The 22,628-nt window shown below is 45.9% G+C and overlaps 1 protein-coding gene across 4 annotated transcripts in view; it reads left to right on the top strand.

The window, feature by feature from the left end:
* The window catches only part of Tmprss2 (transmembrane serine protease 2), a 40,166-nt gene that overhangs the window by 1,775 nt on the left and 15,763 nt on the right, over positions 1 to 22,628 (top strand). For 3 of the 4 annotated variants that reach the window (XM_037209600.1, XM_037209597.1, XM_037209599.1), the window contains exons 2-6: positions 9,267 to 9,334; positions 11,777 to 12,002; positions 16,841 to 16,927; positions 17,598 to 17,723; positions 18,477 to 18,533. In XM_037209600.1, the coding sequence (XP_037065495.1) occupies positions 9,320 to 9,334; positions 11,777 to 12,002; positions 16,841 to 16,927; positions 17,598 to 17,723; positions 18,477 to 18,533 (511 nt within the window). In that variant the 5' untranslated portion in view covers positions 9,267 to 9,319. The remainder of the gene's footprint in view (positions 1 to 9,266; positions 9,335 to 11,776; positions 12,003 to 16,840; positions 16,928 to 17,597; positions 17,724 to 18,476; positions 18,534 to 22,628) is intronic. The other variant, XM_037209598.1, reaches the window with a different exon arrangement.

The following is a 22,628-nucleotide window of genomic DNA, read 5'->3' on the forward strand; positions in this document are numbered from 1 at the left end:
AGGGGTGTTCTCAAGAGCTGGGGATCGCCTATGGAAGCTGGGACTCATATCTTAGTCTGGTCTTTTTAGGCATCTCTGGCCTATGTTCTCAGCTCATTCCCAGCTTTGGTCCTAAATATACAGGTACCTACACACACACACACACACACACACACACACACACACACACACCTTTGTCGGCTTTCCAGCAGCAAGGTCTTGGAGTCAAGTGCAGAGCCCCGAGTTTGTTTGCCTGTGGCATTGCAGTCATTGGAGGAGGCTGTTTGGCCACACTGGTACAATAGCTGCATACAGTGGTGTGACACTTTGTAGAGGGACGACATAGTGTGTTCTTTATAATCTGTTTGCCTCACTTCAGCTATAGGGAGGCTGATGCAAAGGTTAGGTAGCTTGTCTGGTGCCCTGATGGGACTAAAGGGGCAGAATCAGGGCATAGCACAGGAGCTGCCTCAGTAGGTCAACACTATAAGCATTGGAGTCTTAGGCAGAGATGTTGACCATCTGCAAAGAGTTTCAATTCTTTTCCTCCCCTTAGTCCTGAGATCACAGTGTGGCAGCAAGTCAAGAGAAGTGGAGAGGGAAACTGAGATTGAAGTCTAGGGAATCTGGATACCTCAGGTGCTCTGGGGCCAGGCTGCCAGGCTTCCTAACCTCATAGGCCCATCCATCTCTTTCTGCAGCTCCACAGTGGCCAGGGCCTGGGCATTACTAAATGGGCCAGAAGGCTGAATCCCTGGGTTATAGGGTCACTGAGTGACAGACACTTGTGCAACTGTCCTGCAGGTGATGAAGCCTGGATATATGAAGTATGGAGTTCCAGTACCAACTTCTTTATTGTCTGAGTGGACTGCTCTCAAGCAATGAGCCCAGCCTGGGGCCAGGAGCTACCATGAAATAGAAATCAAGAATCTAGTTGACTACATCACTCTTTGCATTTAAGTATTGAGGGAGCTTAGGAAAGTGAGGGATAGGGGTAGGGGTTCCTTAATATGAGGTCATTGCTCAGGTTCTGAGTACTCATCAAACCTTGAAAGTGGGAACCAGGAGTTTTTTGTAAGCTCTGCAGAAAGTTCTGTGTCTGAGAACTCCTGGTCAGCCCAAGCACTGGGCATTAAGGAAGCGAGGAAAGGTGTCTAGTCAGTCAAATGACTGGCCAGTTTGGGTTCCTGAAAGACTGGAAACTGGCCCTGCTGGTGGGGAGGGCAAAGGAAGCATCTGGGGTGGGCAGGAGAGCTCCCAGGGAGCCACACAGCTTATGGGGAGGCTTTCCCATCCACTGTTCTCACCTAATTGTTCCCCTAGCTGTCCTTAAGGCTGAAGTTGTTAAGCCTTGTTTGTTGGTTCCTCCTCCCTAGGGGCCATCCCATGCTATCCCTAGGACTAGTTCAGGGGCCTTTGAGGATCGGAGTTCAGAGTATCGTGATCCTAAGAGTTGAGACCTGCAAAGGCCGACTTGGGGAGCCTTTATGTGCAGCCCTAAGTGTAGTCGACCTGGTTATGAAAGAGGGTGGTTCATGTGTAACCTCATGCCAGGGGCAACTATGGTCTAAACCTGCCTGTGGGTTCTCGGGGAGGAACACGGTCATTAGAGTCCCATCTGATCACAGTGGCCATCCTAAAGGATGCCTCTGGGAGTAGGCCTGGAATTCTGGAAGGAAGTAGAGCTGGACCTGGCGCTTGCTTCTTCCAGCAGGTGATCGACAGGAGAAAGAAACAGTAATGCATAGAGACATCTTGGGAGGAGAATCCATGTGGACAACTGCAGGCCATGTATATTGTCAGTGTCCTACGTTGTTCATGGGATGGACTTTGAAGAGGTCGGGTGGCCAAGAGACTCTTCTGTCCTCCGTGTAGACAGTGGGGGAAGGGAGGAAGTCTGCTGGCCTTCCTTGTGTACACAGGTGAGCTATCAGGCACAGGGGCTTGGGCTCAAGGGGCAGGGTAGGATAACAAGGCACCTAGTGTGTGAAGACCAGCAAAGGCTTGTGGCTGTAGAAATTTACGCAAAGACAATGGGTAGACAGATGGCTTAGCCTCCATGCTGTGACTGAGGAGTGGGACGGTGACACAGAAGGATTTTCAGGTGAGCTGAATTGGCAGATGAAACAAGTCTGGCTTTGTTATTGCTTGTTTACCCACGGTACAACACAGAGAGTCAATTTCCCTTTAATTTATGGCCCTTGCTTTCGAAGGGGTGTCCAGGCAGGTGGCTCTGAACTCTTATCTGAGCTCATATGGGATCTGAATAATCTGAGGTCCAGGACACAGGAGATGATTTCTAGGGACCACAAAGTTGGAGGTCCCTCTAAACAGCTCTGAAAAGTGTTCAAGTTCGCTGTCGACAATACGTTATAGTGAATCGGCAGTGACTTTAAAGGTCACCACATCTGGCCTTGTAGCTAATGCTTAGTCATTTGTGTTCTAGAATGCCCTGGAAACCCTACCTTCCCAGCCTAGGTCTTGTGCTTTGAGGAATCTGCACTTTCCTAGTACCTTCCATCCTCTGCTGCACTTTTGAATATTTGGGAAACTTGGTTTCCCTGGGCTCAGTCAAAGCCTGCCTTCTGGCTGATTCCGACAATCCTCAGTCCCAAGGCCAGCCTCTGGGTTCACATGGCCTGAATCGGGTCTCTTCTCCACATAGCAGCAGCATAAATGCTGGAAGGCAAAGCCTGTTTTCTGTCACATTGAGCTCAGAGCTGGAGAGCATGCTATCACTCAGTCTTTATGACATCCCATTTATTACTCAGTATCCTCATTAAACAGAGTGGCCTGGGCAAGGTCAGGGGCCTGGATGTGTGTTGAGGAGTTCCCTGCCATGACTTTCTGCCTGTCTCTGTTAGATATACACTTAGCTCTGTGTACCTGCAGTCTTTGGGGTCTCCCACTGCGTCCAACTTGTGAAGCTGGTAATGTCCTGGTGTGGGCTTCCCATCCCTGGCTGTTCAGTTTTATCTTACTCATATAGCCTCTGAAACTAAAAGAAAAACCAAACCAAACCAAAACCAAAAAATGTGCGTGTGCTTGTGTGTGTGTTGTGTGTGTGTGTGTGTGTGTGTGTGTGTGTGTATGTGTCTATCTGTGAGTTTCTGTGGTCTGTGTGTGTGCAAATGTGTATGTGCATGTCTCTGTGTGTATGTGCACTTGTATATATGTGTGCATGCAGCATGAATCTTAACAGTTCTTATTAAAAAGATCAAACCCGAGGCCAGTTATTGGAGTCAATGCTGGTAGATCAGAGAGACGGAACAAGCCACAGCTATCTCACCTCGCCGGATCCTCAGCTGGTCTTGTCTCCTCAGACTGGAGACCTCTGAGTCCTCATCCAGAATGGGTCTCAGCTGAATTGCTGCTCAAAAGCCTGAATGCTTAACCAGCCAAATGCTTCTAGTTTCTGGTCCTCACGCCTTATATACCTTTCTGCTTTCTACCACCACTCCCTGGGATTAAAGGCTCGCTTTCTGGGATTAAAGGTGTGATGAGCCACCATACCTGTCTGTATCCTTGAAAACATGGATTTCTGCCTCTGGAATGCTAGGATTAAAGGCATGTGCTACCACTGCCTATCCTTTATGTTTAATATTGTGGCTGCTCTGTCTTTGACCCCAGATAAGTTTATTAGCATGCACAATATTTGGAGGAATACAACACCACATGTGCATATGTGTATGTGTGTCTATTTATGTGTGCATGTATGTGTGTGAGCATGTGTGTTTCTGTGTGTTTATTCCTAGTTTGCTTCTCTATTACTGTGATTAAACAAACAAAAAACACCATGACTTAAACAACTCCTGGAGAAAAGGGTTTATCTAAGCTTATCCAGGGAACTTAGGTCAGGAATCTAGAGGCAGGAACTGAAGCAGAGCCATTGAGGAACTTTGCTTTCTGGCTTGTTCCACATGGCTTGCTCAACCTGCTTTGACTACCTTCCCCAGGTGACACTGCCCGTGGTGGCCTGGGTCCTCCCACTTCAATCATCAGAAAATCGCCCCATAGACTTTCTTATAGGACAGTCTGATAGAGGCATTTTCTCAACTGAGGGTGCCTCTTCCCAGATGACTCTAGCTTGTGTCAAGTTGACAAAAAAATTAAGCAGTACAAGCACACACAGAGACACACATACACACACACTGATACATTTTTTTTTTGGTATGGCACAAAGATAGATTAAAGAAAAAAAAGAAAGGAACAAGACTTAATTCCTGCCCTAAAAAGTTTGTAATATTCTTGGGACAAGGAGGCATTCATAGAAAAAGAAATTCAGATGGTGTGGGCTCGCCTCTTATGAGGTGATTTGTTTTTCTTTCTTTCTCTTCCTCTAGTTACCAGAGCTGGCACTCCCAAGAAGCCTGGCCCAGCCACCATCTCCAATATACCAGTTAAAGAGACAAGCCATAGTGAAGAGCAGAGAAAGGAGATTTATTATTTGGCCACACTGGGAAAAGGAACAAATAAAAGGGTCCAGTGACCCTAAGTTCATTTTGGAGGTCCTTACATGAGATCTATGTTTAAATAGTGGACAGGAAGTAAGCATACCTAAGCAGTCCTGCTCAAGGTATGGTTCCACGTTATCTGATCCATCACTGCATCAGCCTCGGTCTCTCCTACAAGGTGGCTGTATAAGCTGTGAGAACTGTGTGAAATCTCTTTCCGAGAAGTAAGTTCCTCTGGTTGGCACCAGCTTCAGCCTTTTCCTTCTTTGGGGTTTCTGAGGAAGTCTTAATTCTTCCAGGTCCACTGTTTTGGTAGTCTGATGGCACAAGTGCCTCTTTTAAATACCTCTCCCTCGCTAGGGCAGGATCTCCATGTCAGGTACTTGTTTATGCTAACTGTCTCAAACCTTCTCCCGATACTATTGACTAGCCTCCTCCTAACAGTGCACTGTGTCCCTAAAGAGAGAGTATCTTATGATATGATTTGAGCCATGGTTTTCTTCAGTGTGTTTATTGGCTGCACAGTATCTGATGATGGTGGCAGTGTGCTGACAGATGTGGAAAAAAGGCACAGATTCTGGGGATCCCCTCCCACCTCTGGCAGCTTGAACAGTACCTGGCTCTCTGGGGAACTCATGAAGGAACCAGTGTGAAGTGGTGTGTGATTACATCAGTGGACTTCAATTATTTGGGCCATCCCACATTCTTGAATATAAGTTAGTTTCAATGAGTCTGTCCTCATTTGCAGAGAGGAAAGGACTACAAGGCAGTTCTTATTAGAGAAAGTGGTTTTTTTTTTAATGTTATGGGCTGAGACTGGACTCGACAGCATTGTCCCATTGTGTGACAGTTGAACAGGTGATTTATGGGCTCACACTAGACAGCACCAGGACACTGTGTTCCAATGAGATGGAGTGGACAAGGCTGCCATCCAAGGACCCTTAGGAACCTTGTCCTCATTTGTTTTCCTGCCCCTTAAAGGACAGTTTCCCAAAGGGTTTCCTTATGGCTGGCTCTCCAAGGTCAAAGACAAGCATTAGGGTTCTTTAAATGACAGGACCGATCCCTTGTCTGGTTATGTCTTGCTCCTTTCAGAAGTCAGTGCATAGGTGTCACAGTCACATGGGTCTGTAGAAATTCCTGTTTAGAAGATGGCCAGGACTGAACGTGATTCCCTGGCTCTTTTTGACACACCTTTGTGGATCCCACTTAGTGTGGGCATCACTCCTTTCATCGTTTTGGGGAAGTTCAGGCTACCCTCTCCTCTTCCAAAGTCCATGGTAGCTGAGCTGGGCCTTCTTCATATTTCTGGCTTCCGTGTTTTGTGGGTCAGGGGCTCACTGGACAGATTAGGAGTCTCTGCCGGCTTCTGCCTCTGATGGCTTTCCTTCGACAACTCACCTGCTGGGCTCTTGGCTTCCTCCTTGCATGAATTTCAAGCACCAAGTCATTGCTCCTTTCAGAGGGCTCCCAAGCTGGGAAAACTGCCAGCGGATCAGATTTTCATTTCCTGAAACTTCAACCAAACCCATAATTGGTGTGACAGATCAACGAGCTAGCAGGACCTCAGAGGAGTGAGAACCAGTGCAGCTGGGTTCTTCTGGAAGGGAACTGGGAGGGTGGCCTGGCTAGCCATGCTTATGGGAGGAAATCAGGATGCACCAGGTAGACGTCCAAGCTTAGAGTCTGTTATTTACAAAGTGATCGTAGAAAAGACACCAGTGGGTGACAATGATGCCATTTTAACAGGTTTAGGTGTTTCCCACACATTTTAAGTGGTGACTTCTCTTACCTGTATGTTGTTCACTTTTCTTCCCCATACCCAGAAAGTTGTTGACTTTAATCTTAGAAAAACCTAGTTTGGCCTGATTCTTCTATTTGTTTGATCTACAAGTGAAGAAATGAATGGTCTGGTGCACCTGGTGCATCAAAGCCGTCATCATCTTTCTTTATTGAAGGTTTGTTGGCTTCTGGGGGAGCTTCTTTTATTTAGTGCTCCAAGTACTGTAACTTTGCTTAGGAGATGAACAGGTGGCCTCTGCTGCTCCATTCAGAGACACTGAGCTTTGAGAGCAGGTGAACTTCTCACAGCTTAGAAGAATACCAGTACCAATCTGCAAGTGTTGAAGGGGAGGCTGCCCTCAACCCCGACCAGCAGCCTTTAGAATTGCTTCTTCAGTGGCGTTTGGGATCAAACCCAAGGCCCCCTGAGTGATTGGCCAGCACTCTACCTTGCTATATCCCCAGGTAAAATTAGTTTTTATTTAACTAAGACTAAGGTAACACTGTGTACCAACACCAATTGCATTATTGTTAACTTATTCAAGTTCCTGAGATTAGTATAATCTCTGTGTATCTTGAAAGAGAACTGAGGCATAGGACCTTCCCAGGTCACAGCTAGTGAGAGACTGAATCTGGGTTGGGACTCAAGTCCAGCCTAAAGCCTAGTCCCTAATTCCATAGCATCTAGCTCTGTAGTGCTGCCTACTACTTTCTGTGTACCTAAGCATCAGGCTTGTAGATGTGTAGTGTAGTGTATGCATGTTTATGTATGTGTGTGTGTGTGTGTGTGTGTGTGTGTGTGTGTGTGTGTGTGTGCATACACATGTGTGCATATGTGGAGATCCAGAGTAGATGTTTTGAGTGGGCGTTTTCCTCTCCCTCTTTCCTCTTTAATTTTTTGAGACAGGGTATTTGAGCCTGGAACTCACAGAATGGGCAAGAGTGTCCATTCATGTCCTAGGGATCCTCTTGGCTCTGCCTCCCTAGCACTAGGATTACAGGTGGGTACCTCCATGCCCAAATTTTTATGGGGGTTCTGGGATCCAAAATCAGATCCTCATGCTTGCTTAGCAAGCCCTTTACCCATTGATCATCTTCCCAGGACCCAAGCACCTGGTCCTTGTAGATGAAAAGGGCTCCTCCTGGCTTCTAAACTCCTCCCAGTCTTCCTTGTCAGATTATCTGGAGGATAGCTAAACACTCCCCTCCCCGAAGATGGTTTCTTAGAATAGTCTTAGATCATTTCAAGTCTAGCTGGGAGGTGTGAAGCAAAGCCCTCATAGAGAGGATATCAATGGGAAAAAAAAAAATGCAACAACTCCCGTTAAGGCAAGGCGAGGACCAATGTATTCAGGAGCATCTCAGCAGGTGGAGTGACCAGGCAGGGAGCTTTGTGGTGGGGAGGAGATGCTCTGATTCTCAATGCAGCAAGAGAGAATGGTAACCTACAGCTGTGGAGCAGAGTGTCTGTGCATGGGAAATTGGTAAGATATAAGATAGTGAGAGGAATCTGGCTAGCTTGACTTGACAGGATTCCTGCACACAGGTCAAGCTCCCCAGGTATCCTTTGAGGTTGATAAGAAGACTAGGAATCTATTGAAAATGGGGATTCTCAGTAAACTGATTAATCAAGGTTTCATTAAACTAGATTTTTATGAGGGAGTGCACCAAGGTTCAGAAGCTTGATGAAAGTCTGTCAGTGGAGGACAATGCTGGGAAAGCTGGTTTGCTTAAGTAAGGGACTTGATGCTTGTTGGCATTTCTGGTTCCTATCGACTTTTCACATGTGGCTACATATGAAATGATCCAGGGACTTCTCATAACCATACGTCACTGAGTTGGTCAAAGTAGTTAGGTCGGCACTGTTTTCTGTTAGGGTTTGGGATAGTAAACAGATTGGGGGTGGATCTGTTTGTCATGTACCGTTTCTTCCTTGTGCTAGATAACTGGCCAAACTGGAAGGATTTATTATGGATCTCTGTTCAGGAAATACATCCCTCATGGCTGGGAAATATGGCCCAGGACCACCTCCTGTCTGCATCAGTGGGAGCATGAAACTGCTTGCTGTCATCCTAGTAAATCAGGAAGCAGGACCTCTAGCCAGAAGCAGAGGCAGGGAGTAGAGCTGGCCTGTAGGCCTCAAGTCCCATGCTCCAAAAGGCTCATGCTGTTCCAAAACAGCACCACTAACTGGAGTGCTATTTTACATTTGAACCATAACAATGTGTTATAAGGAATTTTAAAACATATTATTTACTAAAGCTTGGGTAACCCTGTGAGCTTATGTAGAAGAGTCCAGCACAGCATGTCTCTGGTGTTCAGTTGCAGGCCACCAGTTCCATGGCAGGCGTCTGCAGGAACACGCCTGTGGAGTTCTAAAAAGGGTGTGTCTAATTCTGACAGCTGCTCGCTCTTCTGCTCTCTGAAGACTCCTTTCCATGCATATTTGAAGCGAACCCAATCTTAACAATGTGTCAGCCATGGTATCCATTTTGTGAAGTCAGGCTCATTCAGTTACCTGGCTAAGGATGCTTCCAGGAAGGTGCACAGCCTCAGGTCTTTGCCTTGCAGGCCTGCTGTTGCCTTCTATGGGGTAGGATGGGGTTTTGATGTTTCTGATGGTTCTTGTGTTTTTCTCCCATGAATCTTCCTTTTGGTGAATGTAAGTGGGAGGAGCCATTACTGTTCCCCTCCTGAGAACTATATAAGTGTAGAAGGGCTTGGAAAACCAGGCTCAGCCTTGGGTACTCCCCAGGAGGCAGGGCCTTCTGCCTGTCCCCACTTCTTCAAGGCCAGGCTCTTCTGGTCACAGTAGTTCAACTTGTATCCCAGTCTCACTTATGAGTTTCTCTGCACCCCAAAGGAAGGAGGACATTAGTTTGCATGGCACAAACACACCAGGAATGAAGAGACCTGGGAAGATGTAGGTGAAGGGAAGGCTCCAAGCCAGGAGCAGAACTGCAGCTTACTCTAGTACAATGTGACTTTCACCTGGAGTCTTTCAAAACTAAACTGTATTGAAATATTACCATGTGTGCTTCTTTCCATTAGGGCACCTGGAAGAAGCCAGATACTCACCTCCTCATGTTGCTGACACAGCCAGGATGGCTTTGAACTCAGTAAGTGGTTAATTGTTAACATCTCTTGCCTTTTCCTTGTTCCTTCATCCCTCTCCTATCTTCCACAGGTGTCCATCAGTAATTTTAAGAGCTGCGTGTAGGAGCAGGTGGCCCTTTGGACGTTGTTCAAAGTGTCTAAATTAGTCACTGTTCTATTGCTGAATTAGTCACTGTTTTATCACTGTGAAGAGACACCATGACTAAGGCAACTCCTAGAGGAGAAAGCATTTAATTGGGGGCTTACTTACAGTTTCAGAAGTTTAGTCCATTATCATCTTTGTAGGTAGTATGATGGTGTGTAGATAGTTTCTGGAGTGGTAGCTAAGAGTTCTATATCCTGATCTACAGGCAGCATGGAATTTTGGAACCTCAAAACCCATCCACAGTGATACACCAAGGCCACACCTCCTAATTCTTCTCATCCTTTCAAAGAGTTCCATTCACTAGTGACTAAGTATTCAATACATGAGCCTATGGGGGCATTCTTATTCAAACCACCACAGTTATGTTGGAAGGGTGAGGGCAGGATGGAGCCCAATATGGCACAGAGTGCCTGGAAAGCCACCACTGGGCAGAAGCTGGGATTGGTACACTGTGTGTGCTCTTTTTCCTTCAAGGGCAATAGATATGCATACAGGAGAGACAGGATGGGGCAGAGAGCATCAGTTTAGGGAGGAGAGTCTGTGACGATGCTGTCGAGTGTCTCCCTATTAGTAACTGGGGAACAGTCACACTTGGATGAGACTTTGGGTAGTTCATTCCTACTGGGAGCCCACTCCCTAGAGCAATAAAAGTAATAGTTTTTGTCATCCTCAAGCCTGGCCAGTGCACCTTACATCTTCCACATTTATAAATACTTATTGGCTAATAAGAATATTTTTCTAGGATCTTCAGGGAAACATGCCAGTGCTCCATTTTATGAGTCTGGTACTTAGTTTTGGTTTTTTTGTTTTGTTTTTGTTTGTTTGTTTTTTGTTTTTTTACTGGATCTCTTTATAATTTTAAGAGCGCCATCCTGGACAAAGTGCTTGGTATGCCTTGGCCTTTCCTCCTGAGAGGGATCTGGGCCAGACACTCACCTGATTTCTGAATCTGGAGTGCTCTGTTTATATGAGGTTTGGCTTTCACTGTCCTACCACTCTGGCTTCAAGTCATAATCTTTGGACTTTTGAAGAAGAGTGCTGAGTTATGAAACACAGATTGTTAACCTTGGAGTGTTCATGTTGTCACGCTTAAAATTCTCAACCTCTAGGCCAGCAAGACAGCTCTATAAGGTAAGAGATGACCTGCATTCAATCTTTGGGACTGATAGAATGGAAGGAGACAACTGACTCTCACAAGTTGTTCTCTGATCCCTGTTTACACACATGTGCAACATACACAATACATAAATTAGTTTTTAAAAATCTGAACATTAGTGGCCCCTACTGAGGATACCTGCTTCCAGAGGATAATGTCTTGTTAATCCTGAGGCCAATGAGAGAGACTGAGCAGAAAGGGAGCTGGAGAGTTTTGGATAAGAACCATTTGACATGGATGAAGGCAACTGGGACCTCCAGGAGAGGTCCAACCACTGAGAATGAGGAGATTGGATATAAGAATGCCGAAGCTATGAAGTCCTCGGGACTGCTAGGGGTGGGTATGCAGCCTGAGGAAGGTCATGTGAAATGGGCGAAGTGAAAGGATCGACACCCCAGCAGAGGATCCTGTCTTTTTCACATTTACACAGCACATGCTTTGACCCCCACGTCCCCCTGAAAGAGCACCTGAACCTGCTGCACCAAGATGTACACACTGTATAGGGTTACTTACTCTGAGCTAGCAACCCCCTGATGAGAGCCAGTGGGTAAATGACTGCCAACTACAGCTGCATGAGAGAAGGGGCCCTGGGAGAGAATGGCCAGAGGAACCTGCATCTTGGGTTCCTTCTAGCAGATTTTCAGCTCAGCTGAAAAGTGTGCATTTACCACACCGGAGGTTGTACATAGGAGCTGAATGTGGTCTCTTCAGCAGGTGAATTCTCAGGCATGAGCTGTTTTGAATCAGCCTGGCTCATAATTTCACACCCCAGTGCTCAGGGGGTAACCTGGAGCAGGAACCAGAGCAGCGGGATTCTAGCTCAGTGACTTTTGACCCCAAACTTGTATTCATTTTTTTCCTTGTTTTTTTTCCTATGGGATCTCAATTATCAGTCACTTTTTCTTTATTTCAAAGAGTAAATAATGGAAACAAGTGAACCAGGAAACCAAAGCCAATGAAACACATTGTTAAGTTAATTCAGAAACAGAGTCTAGTCATTTTAAGTGAGTTGTTGTAATGCTATGATGCTTGGTGAATATGCTGGTTCTCCCTCTCTTATGGGAACATAATGTGATATTAACTTTCTAAGCTTTTAGGTTGAATGAGAGCTGTAACTGATTTATCTCTTTTCCTATCATCTAGGGGTCACCTCCAGGAATTGGACCTTACTATGAGAACCATGGGTATCAGTCTGAGCACATATATCCCCCAAGGTCACCTGTGGCTCCCAATGGCTACAACCTGTATCCAGCTCAGTACTACCCATCTCCAGTGCCTCAATATGCCCCGAGGGTTACAACACAGGCCTCAACACCTGTCATCCGCACACAGCCCAAGTCCTTAGGGACACTCTGCACCTCAACCTCACGTAAGACTCTTCAGCATTGTAACATGAGGGACTGCAGTTTCTGGGTCAGCCTTCTCTTGTGGTCTCTTAGTCCTCCTGTGCTGTCACCAGCTCTGCACTGGCAGCAGGGCCAGTCTCTCCTGCCTGCCTTCCACTCTGTGGCTGGTCAGAACCGTGGTACTAGCCTCACTCTCTTTGGCAGGGAGAGACCTTCCTCTTCCCTTGACTTTTGGTGTAGCACCACTGTGTGCTTGCCCAGCTCAGCTAGTTTTGGGGGCATGGTTTCTCATTTTTGCCTCTGTAATTATGGGTGTGTTGTCTTGTCAATAGTGAGCACTCAAGGTTGGGAGTCTTAAATGTTATTGATGTCCTCAGAATATAGAAGGTTCAAGGTTAAGATATCTCCTGTGGCTAGCCAGAGACCTGTTACCACTCTTGCCCCCAGAAAAAAGGATCTCCTCCACGAAGGGGGTTTCTCCTTCTAGGGTCTGCCTGTATCCTTTCTAGGGGAACTAGGTGCCCCTTCCCTGGCATGACTACTCTCCCACTCTCTGTCACCTTCCTATGTTCAGCAGATACTTTGGGAATAGCACAGAAATGGGATGTATCATATTACCTCCCTAGTCCCCCAATCTCTGTGCAACCCCAGAACAGTGCTGAAGGTTGAGTATGAAAGCTGAATGTCTTTGCCCTCTCCTTTGGCCCCTTCACTCAAAGAGTTACGCTCTCTCTCTCTCCAGATTCCTTACCCCTACGTCCCTCTACCTTTTAATTCAGGCTGTTCCCAGTGTTGTCTGTCTGGTGTAAAGGATGGTATTGGCTCTACTGATAAGCTATTTTTTTTCAGATTTATTTTTTATTTATGTATTATGAGAGCATGTGTATGTTACATGTGTGCAGGTGCCTATGAAGGCCAGAGAAGGTGTTGGATCATCTGGAGCTGGAGTTACAGGTATTGTGGGTGGTTGTAAACCATTCAACATGAGTGCTGGGAACTGAACTTGGTTCCTTTGGAAGAGCAGTAGATGTTCCTAACATCTCTCCAGCTCCACACAAGCTTTTTTTTTTTTTTTTTTTTTTTTTTTTTGGTTTTTCGAGACAGTGTTTCTCTGTGTAGTTTTGTGCCTTTCCTGGAACTCACTTGGTAGCCCAGGCTGGCCTCGAACTCACAGAAATCCGCCTGCCTCTGCCTCCCGAGTGCTGGGATTAAAGGCATGTGCCACCACCGCCTGGCATTCCACACAAGCTTTTTAATGGGTAGTTTCTGTTTTATGAAATGAGCACCTGTCTGTGTGTATCATGTACAGTTCAAGAGTGATAAGGAAGTGAATTCTGTGGGCCACCCATCGCTTCATCAGCAATCAAGTGATAGACCTTAGGCCTCAAGGATCTGTCTGTCCTATTTAGACCTTTCTGGCTCTCCTGCTGTCCCTCTCCTATTTCTGTTCCACTACTTGATGTGGTGATATATTGTGTACCCTAATAAATTTGCCTGAAGATCAGAGAACAGAACAAGCCACTAACTAGATTAAACATAGAAGCCAGGCAGTGGTGGCACACACCTTTAATCCTAGCACTTGGGAGGCAGGAATCCATCCGGATCTATGAGGTCAAAGGCACCCTGGGCTACATGAGATTGACTCAGTCTAGGAGAGAAACAGAGCCAGGCAGTGGTGGCACACACTTTTAATCCCAGTACTTGGGAGTCACATGCCTTTAATCTCAGCACCAGGAAAGTTGAGAAATGATATGGGTGGGAGGAGAAAGGTATATAAGGTGTGAGAAGACAGGAACTAACGTCTTTTGGCTAAGGAAGTCTCTTCAGGCTGAGGAGTCCTAGAGGCAAGATGTGGCTTGTTCCTTTGTCTCTCTGATCTTCAGGCAGATTTATTAGGGTACACAATCTATTACCACGAGTGGGCCCTCTGGGCAGCTCTTCTGCCCTTTGCTCTATTGTCTTGCTCTCTTCCCTGTCTCCATCAGGCCCTTTCATCTTAGTCCAGCCAGCGTCAGCTGGACTGCAGAGCAGAAAGCCTGGTCTTCACTCATCATGGTGGCTGGAAGAAAGCCAGGGTGAGGAACCTGTTTGTTGTCAGAAGCCAAAGGGCCTGTGCAAGGTTGTACCTCTAAAAAGACTGCCCGGCTCTCAGCGGTCAACTCAGAAGGCAGAAGGGTCCCAGTGCGCCTCACTGAACCCTTCCACATTCCAAGGGAGTAATCAGGAAGTGAAGGACTGGGGAAAGGAACATGTTGGCTTTCTGCCAATGGCCTATATATAGGAAGGATACACCCTAGGGTGTGATTTTCCACTATAAAACTGTATTGTAAAACTGCCTCTACGCCTTGAGGAAATCACTGTCTGATGATCAGGCTTTCAGACTGGAGTCTTGGGCTTCTCACCATTAGTTTGACAGAAGTACAGACTGATGCCCATGTCTCATGAACTGGAAAGTAATTTAGTAATTTTATTTTATTATTTTTTGCACTCACCTTGACATTGTTTTTAAAATCATGTTACTGGCTTCGCAGTAAAGAGCATTCTAACTGTTCTCACAGAGCACCTGATTTCTACAACCCCTCCATTGGAGGGGATCCAATGCCATCTTCTGGCCTCTGAGGGCATCTGTGCACACACACATACACACACCAAAAAGAAGAATGAAAAAGAAAGAACATGTTGTTGACATATTAGATATCAAAAAGGCTACATTTTTGCCAGAATGATCTTGGGCTCTGAACTGGTGTCCCACATTATCTCAGGAGTGTAAGGACATTCTACTTTGGATTTATCTGTTTGCTCTAGCAAGTGCCATGGAACATTCCCATTTGAATGGTGGTGCATGCATCTGCAAGAGCCTTTGAAGAATTCAAAGTCAACAGTCCTGTGATGCAGAGATACCACAGGACTGAGTCAACAGGCTGTGCTGGTAAAGATGGATGTAAATGAGCAGTAGTCCAAGACTAAATCCTGCAAATCTGTGCTATGCTGACCGAAGCTGGTGACAAATGCCTGTCCAGAGGTGAAATGGGGCTTCTTGCTGCAGACGTGGTCCTGAGCAAACCAGCCAGATTGTGACTCTGCACATGCCCCAGCCAGAGCTGAAGGGCACCTGATTTAATCTCCTTTACTCATGAGCTAAGTCCCTGATTTCGTGTTTGTTTTTTTCCGCTGAGCTAGGCTCCTGAACATGCTAGGCAAGTGTTTACCTCTGAGCCACATGGCCAGCTTTAAGCAAGTTATTTTATCTTAGATACAATGGCATGCAGATAAGTTGCCCAAAGAAGAAAATGTGCTTGGCAATTCATCAGGTGAGCCATCAAGAATTTCTCCTGTGGGTTTCTTGGTGGCTCCACCCTGGCGCCTGAAGGCAGTCACCCCTCACTGCGTTTTGATAAAAATCACTGGCTGCCTGGTGAAGTTTTCAAACCTGGGCCTCTACTGTGAGGCTGCTGGGATTACAGATTGCCCACTTTACCATAGAAGCACAGTCCCTGGTGAGAGGGATGAGGACCAGTCCCCAGGAACTCTTTGAAAGCTGCTCTTAGCTACTAAGACATCTCTCCAGTTCCTTGTTTTGTTGTTTTTGTTTATCTGTTTGTTTTTAACATTTATTTTTTTGTGTGTGGTGAGGTACCACAGAGTGTGTAGAGGTCAGAGTAGCCTGCTGGATTCAGCCCTCTCCTTCTACTATGTAAGTTCTAAGCAAGAGCCTTTACCTGCCAAGCCACCTTGCCAGCCCCCTTGTGGCAACTGAATGCTTCAATTTATACACTTTAGTTTAATTCCACTTAGCTGTAATTACTGAGAGTATCAGTAGCAATAGGTGGCTAGTGGTTGTCAGATTCCACTGGGTTCTTCCAGCAGTTGTGGGAAGGATAGGTGTTCTGCCTAGAGCATCCCCTAGCAGCCCCAGGATGCTTTGGGGATGGTATTATGTGACTCAAACTTGCAGTTGCTAAAATGAGGCAGCTCTCCTTGAGCTGTTTTTTAGGTGAACATTGGCCTATGTTCAGAACCTTTCTGAGGTGTCTTGGTGTTTTAAGAGCTTAGTTTTGCTGGATTTCATTTCAAATTGTAACTTCATTTTCCATTTCCCCAAGCATGTGTTTCACACTACAGAAGCATCAAGACCTCAAGTGGTACCCTTAATGTTCAAATTGACATTTGTAAGAGTGTAGGCAACACTATTTCTTAGGGTAGGGGTGTAGCTCAGTGGTAGAGCACTTGCCTAACATAAGTGAAACCCTGGGTTTTATCCTTAGCAGCACAAAAACAAATGAATAAATCAGTGTTTATTCTTCTCTAATGTATCTAAATGGCCCCACATACAGTAGCTAAACTAGGACTTTTGACTTCATGATGGCATGAAAGTATACTCATAAAACCATTCTACTTTTCAGTTTCAGTGTGGTATTCAATGAGGTGCACGCAGAATCCACCACCTTGTTATGAACAGACACCTAGCTGGGTGGTTTCCCTAGCTATAGGTAATGCAAGAGTTCTAAACAAGTTTAAAGGTGCCCAGGTTAGGCTGATCGTTGTGTAGCAAGTGCACTTTGGACTTGGACTTCTGATCTCTTCCCCCTCCTGCTTCTCCTCCTCCTTTTCAGTGTTTTGAGGTAGAAGCTCATGCATTTTAGGATGGCTTTAAACTCTTGTCCCTGTCCTTCTCAACTCCCCCCTCACCCCTGAGTACTAGCATTATAGGCAGGCATGTGCAATTATACCCAGTTTGACTTGTGATATTTTCAAATTGAGTAACTCTGTGGTAACTGTGGGATATTGAAGAGCATCAATAACACATGGTGGAAGGACAGCCTTCTCACAGCACTGACCTGAGCATTCCTGTCTTCTGCAGAGAACAAGAAATCCCTGTGTGTTGCCCTCGCCCTGGGCACTGTCCTTGTGGGTGCTGTTGTGGCTGCTGTCTTGCTTTGGAGGTTCTGTAAGTTTTGGGCTGGGTGCTGCCACTGTGTGCATGGCTATGACTGTGACCCTTGCTCCCCAGGCTGGAGGAGCCACCCGATGCCTGCCAATAGGTTTTCCCTTCTGGGCAAGGTTGCCCTTTCCTCCCTTTTCTCCATGCACTCGTGAGTCTGTGCTTTGCTTCCACTAACCTGTGGCTTGTGAAAATCCTAAACTAGTTCTCCCATCCAAGTGCCAACCCTGCTGTATCCTGCTGAGCATCTGAGATCAAATGAGATGGGGATGTTTAAGGAGGCATAGCCATAGTCTGACTCTTGTATATCACTGCACAACTATGGTATCCTTGGCTGGCAGTAACTTGTAATCTTGTAATCTTGTAGCTAAAGTCTCTGTAAGTGGCCTGGATGATGCAGACTCATGGGCACCTGGTGGACCTCTGAGGCCCACTGGATGGCAAAGAGGAGGTGTGAGGGCTCCCCTTACCCAAGCACCCTTCCCATTGGCTCTGTAGAAGACAGAGCCCAGTCCTAGCTCCATGTGTATGTAGGTGGCAACGACATGTCCTTTCCTTATGAAGAGGCAATTTCTTCTATTCACTAGACTTGAGGGTGGATGACAAGCTTCCTATGGGCTCTGCAGTTTCTTGGATGCTTAGCCTGATGAGTCTCCCTCCCTTTCTCCCAATCCAGTGCCAGGGGACAGCAAGTGCTCTACCTCTGAGATGGAGTGTGGGTCTTCGGGCACCTGCATCAGCTCTTCTCTCTGGTGTGACGGGATATCACACTGCCCCAACGGGGAAGATGAGAACCGGTGTGGTGAGTTGGCCCAGCAAGCACTGGACTCAGTATGTCTGCCATTAAGTAGCAGCTGGGGGACAGTCAGGAGGGGTTCTGCCCAGTCCACTGATGCATGTATTAGCACTTCTACACTCAGGATTGTGTTCCTGGCCCTGCACCACACAGAGTGATGGGGAGGTGATAGAGCCAGGAAGGACTCAGTCAGGATGGCAGTTAAAATAAGCAGGCTGTTGAAAACATGAAGCTGGAGTGCACTATGCTGGTTTTAAAAAGAGCTGTCTTGCCGGTGGAGCAATCCCAACACTCGGGAGGCAGAGGCAGGCGGATCTCTGTGAGTTCAAGGCCAGCTGGGCTACCAAGTGAGTTCCAGGAAAGGCGCAAAACTACACAGAGAAACCCTGTCTCGAAAAACAAAACAATAAATAAATAAATAAATAAATAAATAAATAAATAAATAAATAAATAAAGCTGTCTTTAAGGTCATGTCCACTGGGACAGCAGTGAACAATGAATTTGCTTTGTTTCCTTCAACTGTTTACATAATAACTAACAAGCTTGTGTCTTGCTTGTCAGGTACAGTGTGATGTCTCTCTACATGTACCCCCATGGGTGGGGCAATCACACTACTTAACATACACCCCCTGTGCTCTTACATGTATGGTGGACTGTTTTCAAATGGACAGTGTGCTGTTAGCATCTATTACTGTATTGCATTATAGATCTCTTAAATTCATTCTTCCTATGTAATTAAAAATTGTGTATTTTGACAAGCTGTCCCCAACCACTTCCTCGAAGCCTCTGGTGACCAACACTGTCATCTCAGCTCCAGTGAGTTTGACTTTTAGATTCCATGTGTGTGTGTATGTGAGCTTGTGATGCTTGCCTCTCTGAATTGGCTTATTTCCTTAGTACAGAGTCCTCCAGGGTCATCTGTATTGCCCCAAGTGGCAGGATTCCATCCTTTTATGGCTGGATCCTAGTCTGTTGTTTACATGGACCACATTTCTTCACCCATGCACCAGCTGGTGGATTCTTAGTTTGGTTTCCAGAAGTGGGATTGCTTGATAATGTGATAATTCTGTTTTAGTGATTTCAAGGAGCCTCCATATTGTTTTTCATTACTGGCTGGACATATTACATTCCCACTTCTAATTTCATAGGCTCCCTTCTCTCTTGATCTTCACCAGCACTTGTTAATGTTCAACTTTTTAATGACACCCATTCCAATAACAGTTACAAGGCAATATCCCTTTGAAGTTTTAATTTTTAAAATAAAAAAAATTACTTACTTTGTGTATGGCAGGGAAAATGATGCCATCAATGATGCATGTGTGGAGGTGGAGGACAACTTTTGGGAATCGGGTCTCTCTGTTCACAATGAGGATCCGGGAGATCAAACTCAGGTTCTCGGGCTTGGTAACAGGCTTCTTAACCCACTGAATAATCTCCATGGCCCTGCATTTGTTTCTCTTGTGCTGTTAATTTTTGAAGGTGACTTCAAGGGTAATCAAGAGGCTGGACCCAAGAAAGATGCCTGAGGAACAGGGTTGTGCCAATCATGTTCCACTCAGAGTCTGAAGTTGGGCCTCTTGACATCCGGTACTCCGGGTGGAACCTGCTGGCGTTTGCTCGGTGATGAGGGGTGAAGAGATGACACAGACCCTGTTCTTCCCTGGCTCTGCAGTTGACAGTGAGCTGCTGTCTTGCCCCCTGGAACAGCTGTCCTGCCCTGCTTTTCTGCCTCTCTTGGAACTTATTCCCTGAGCACTGCCCATGCCCAGGGGCTGAGGTCAGCAGTGGCTATGTGCACTCTCCCTGACTCTGAGCCCAGGAGACATTCTCTTAAATGAGAAGTTCATGTTGTAGTCAGTCTCTCCAGGAGTCTCCCAGGCTTTGCTGTCTCCACCAAGTAATCTCCAGTCCTCTTGGAGTTTGGGGTAAAAAAAACCCATAGACCTAGTTGTCCAAGGTGGGTTTTGTTTATTCTGGGCTGCCTTTGGGTATGGCTGTTTTCTGCTGCATCCTAACCTCCATAATCCTGTGTGAATTAGATTCTGTAGCATTGGTCCTGGCTCAGAGAATTTCCCAGGGAGAATCAATGGTCTCCTTGGGCCCAGCTGTCAGCTCACTTGAGTGAACTGATGCCTGTTCTGTGACTCCTGGTCCTTCAGCATAGATGTACCTGGAAGATACAGTATCCACAGCTTAAGACAGCTCTTTTCCTTTCTTTGAGTGACAGCAAATGTCTTAGGTAAAGGGTTTGAGTTGAGAATGGTTAAGATTTAATTATAATTATGTGCAGTAGACATCAATTAATTCCTGCTCCTGTGTGTACATGAGCAATAAACTTCTGTTAGAGAGGTTTTAATTTCATTTCATTTCAACACTGGGTAGAAACAAAGACCATACACATGTAAGGCAGGCATTCTACTACTACCTTACATGCCCATGCATACCCTACTTTTCTTAAGGCAGAGTCTCACTGAGTTACCCAGGCTAGTTTGAACTCATGAGCCTCCTGTCTCCATCTTCTAGGGGCTGGATTTCATGAGTGTGCCCCCATGTTCTGGAATCCAGAAGGTCTCTCTCCATGTTTGAGTTGTACTAGATATTTTAGCAGTTAATGTACCTACAGCATAGATAAAAATCTAGGAAGAACAAAGGGTCTATAGTAGGAAAAAAAATCTTGGTTCTAGCCAAGTCTGATGGTGCACACGCCTTTAGTCCCAGCACTTGGGAGGCAGAAGCAGGCAGATCTAATCCCCACCACCACACATACACATATGTGTAACACATTAGGCACACACACATACACACTCACACACATACACACAAACTGCAAGGTTTCCACCTGTTTGTCACACCTCCTTGGGTGGCTGCTTTAAGATTCTTTTTACAAAGATGCCATTTCATTTTTCATGGAGCTCTGATCCCAGCTCCCTTGTGCACAGGGTTCATGGTTGAGCAGCCCACCTGTGCTAAGTGCTTGAGGGTCGCTGACAGCCAACCTAAGTGTTCTCACCACAGACAAGGTAAAAAACCTAATATGAGGAAAGGAGGTGAGCATACTCAGTTGGTAGTGGCAATATTTCATGATGGACACTTACCAAATCATCACCTTGGGCACCACAAACATATACTTTCACTTATCATTTATAGCTCTGAAAAACACTGGAAAAAATACTAACACCTATAAAAAATTTCTCTCTGGGAGCATATTCCCATCATGTTGCCTCCCTCTTGTTTCTCCATCATTATTGGAGGACAGACAGGAGGCAGGACAGCCACCCCTTACATCACTGTCCCTACCACTTCCATCACTAACTGGGAGCATACAATCTCAGCTACATTTAAGCACTTTAATTTTGAAAGCACTGTTAGGCCTGCAGAGAGAGGCCACCCTGCCTCCAGCAATCACCCAGGCATTAACACACACTGATCACTGGACCTTGTCCCCTGGAGCCAGAGCCACGAGTTTGTGTTGAATTTATCTTCCCCTGGTGTGACCTTATGGGTTTGACAAAGACACAGCACTGGCTGTGTACCTACCCCTAGAGTGCCCTGCCCAAGCCTACTGTGCCCTGCACATTCCTCTTCCTGCAGTATCCCCTACCAGCCTCAGATCTTTGACTATCTCCATAGCTTAGCTTTTCTAGAATGTTCTGTAGCGGGTGTTCTGCAAGTTGCATACCTTTCAGATTGACGTCATTCTTTTTGCAATATGTGGTTGGGATTTTCACAGCTTTGTGGTTTCTCTTGGGTAATGAGTGACATCCCATTGCCCAGCTTGTAACAGAGTTTTATCCACCCACGAAACACATGGCTAGGTCATACATGCTATGTGGCTTCGTGCTTATCCCCAGAGAAGACAGTCAGGCCCTAGAGTGGTCACTCTGAGAAGGTGACCCTAAGGTATCAGGCTATTTGTCCAATGAGTTAGGTCCAGGATGGTGGTGAGAAGTGAGTCAAGGCTTGACCAGATCCTATTGTCTTCCCCTGATCACGTACGTAGTCCTATTGATGTGCTTTTAAACTCTACAGTTGTGAGATGCAGAATGTGTCTCTTGGATGCTGACTGTCTTTGGTGTGGCACTGTTTACAAGATTCTTCTTGTAAACTCCATACCCCCTGGGTCACCCACCAGTTAGAAGTCTGCTCTGAGTTGGCCACTCTCATCATCCTGTCAGATGACAAGTCCTTTGAATGATGAGCTATGCAGATCTCTCTGGAGACCAGAGCTGAGTAAGGAAGAAACTAGCTACATTTAAATGTGTTGGTTCTTTTTTTTTTTTTTTGGTTTTTGAGATAGGGTTTCTCTGTGTAGCTTTGCGCCTTTCCTGGAGCTCACTTGCAGCAGGCTGAACTCAAGAGATCGCTGCTCTGCTCCGAGTGCTGGGATTAAAGGCGTGCGCCAACACCGCCGCTTAAATGTGTTGGTTCTTTAAATGAAAGAGCTGATATCTTTTCAAGCAAAAGGCAAATGAACAGTTCAGCATTCAGGTACTAATTCTGGGGTGCTTGTCAGGGCCTTGGGTACTCTGCCAGTGTCTGAGATCTGGATGTGAGATCAATTTGTACAAAATGAGAGCTTGATGGGGACTTTTGTTTTTGCTCTGAATTTTATTCTTTTTTTTTTTAAACCAATGAGCTATCATTTATATCTCATAACATGTCCTTGATAAATGTCTGAACTATGGTTTTTATATATTTGAACATGTGTAGCCCCTGATCATAGGCAGTTGAGGAGTATCCCATCTCCTTGATAAGGCTCTTTTGCCCATCTTGCTCTGGTCCCAAGAAATTACTAATATCCCTTCTTTTTTAGATTTTCTTTTAAAACAAACAAACAAATAAGTGTGTGTGTGTGTGTGTGTGTGTGTGTGTGTGTGTGTGTGTGTTTCTCAGTATATGTATGCCACATGA

This window comes from Peromyscus leucopus, chromosome 12 (genome assembly GCF_004664715.2).
Source record: "Peromyscus leucopus breed LL Stock chromosome 12, UCI_PerLeu_2.1, whole genome shotgun sequence".
Classification (NCBI taxonomy): domain Eukaryota; kingdom Metazoa; phylum Chordata; class Mammalia; order Rodentia; family Cricetidae; genus Peromyscus; species Peromyscus leucopus.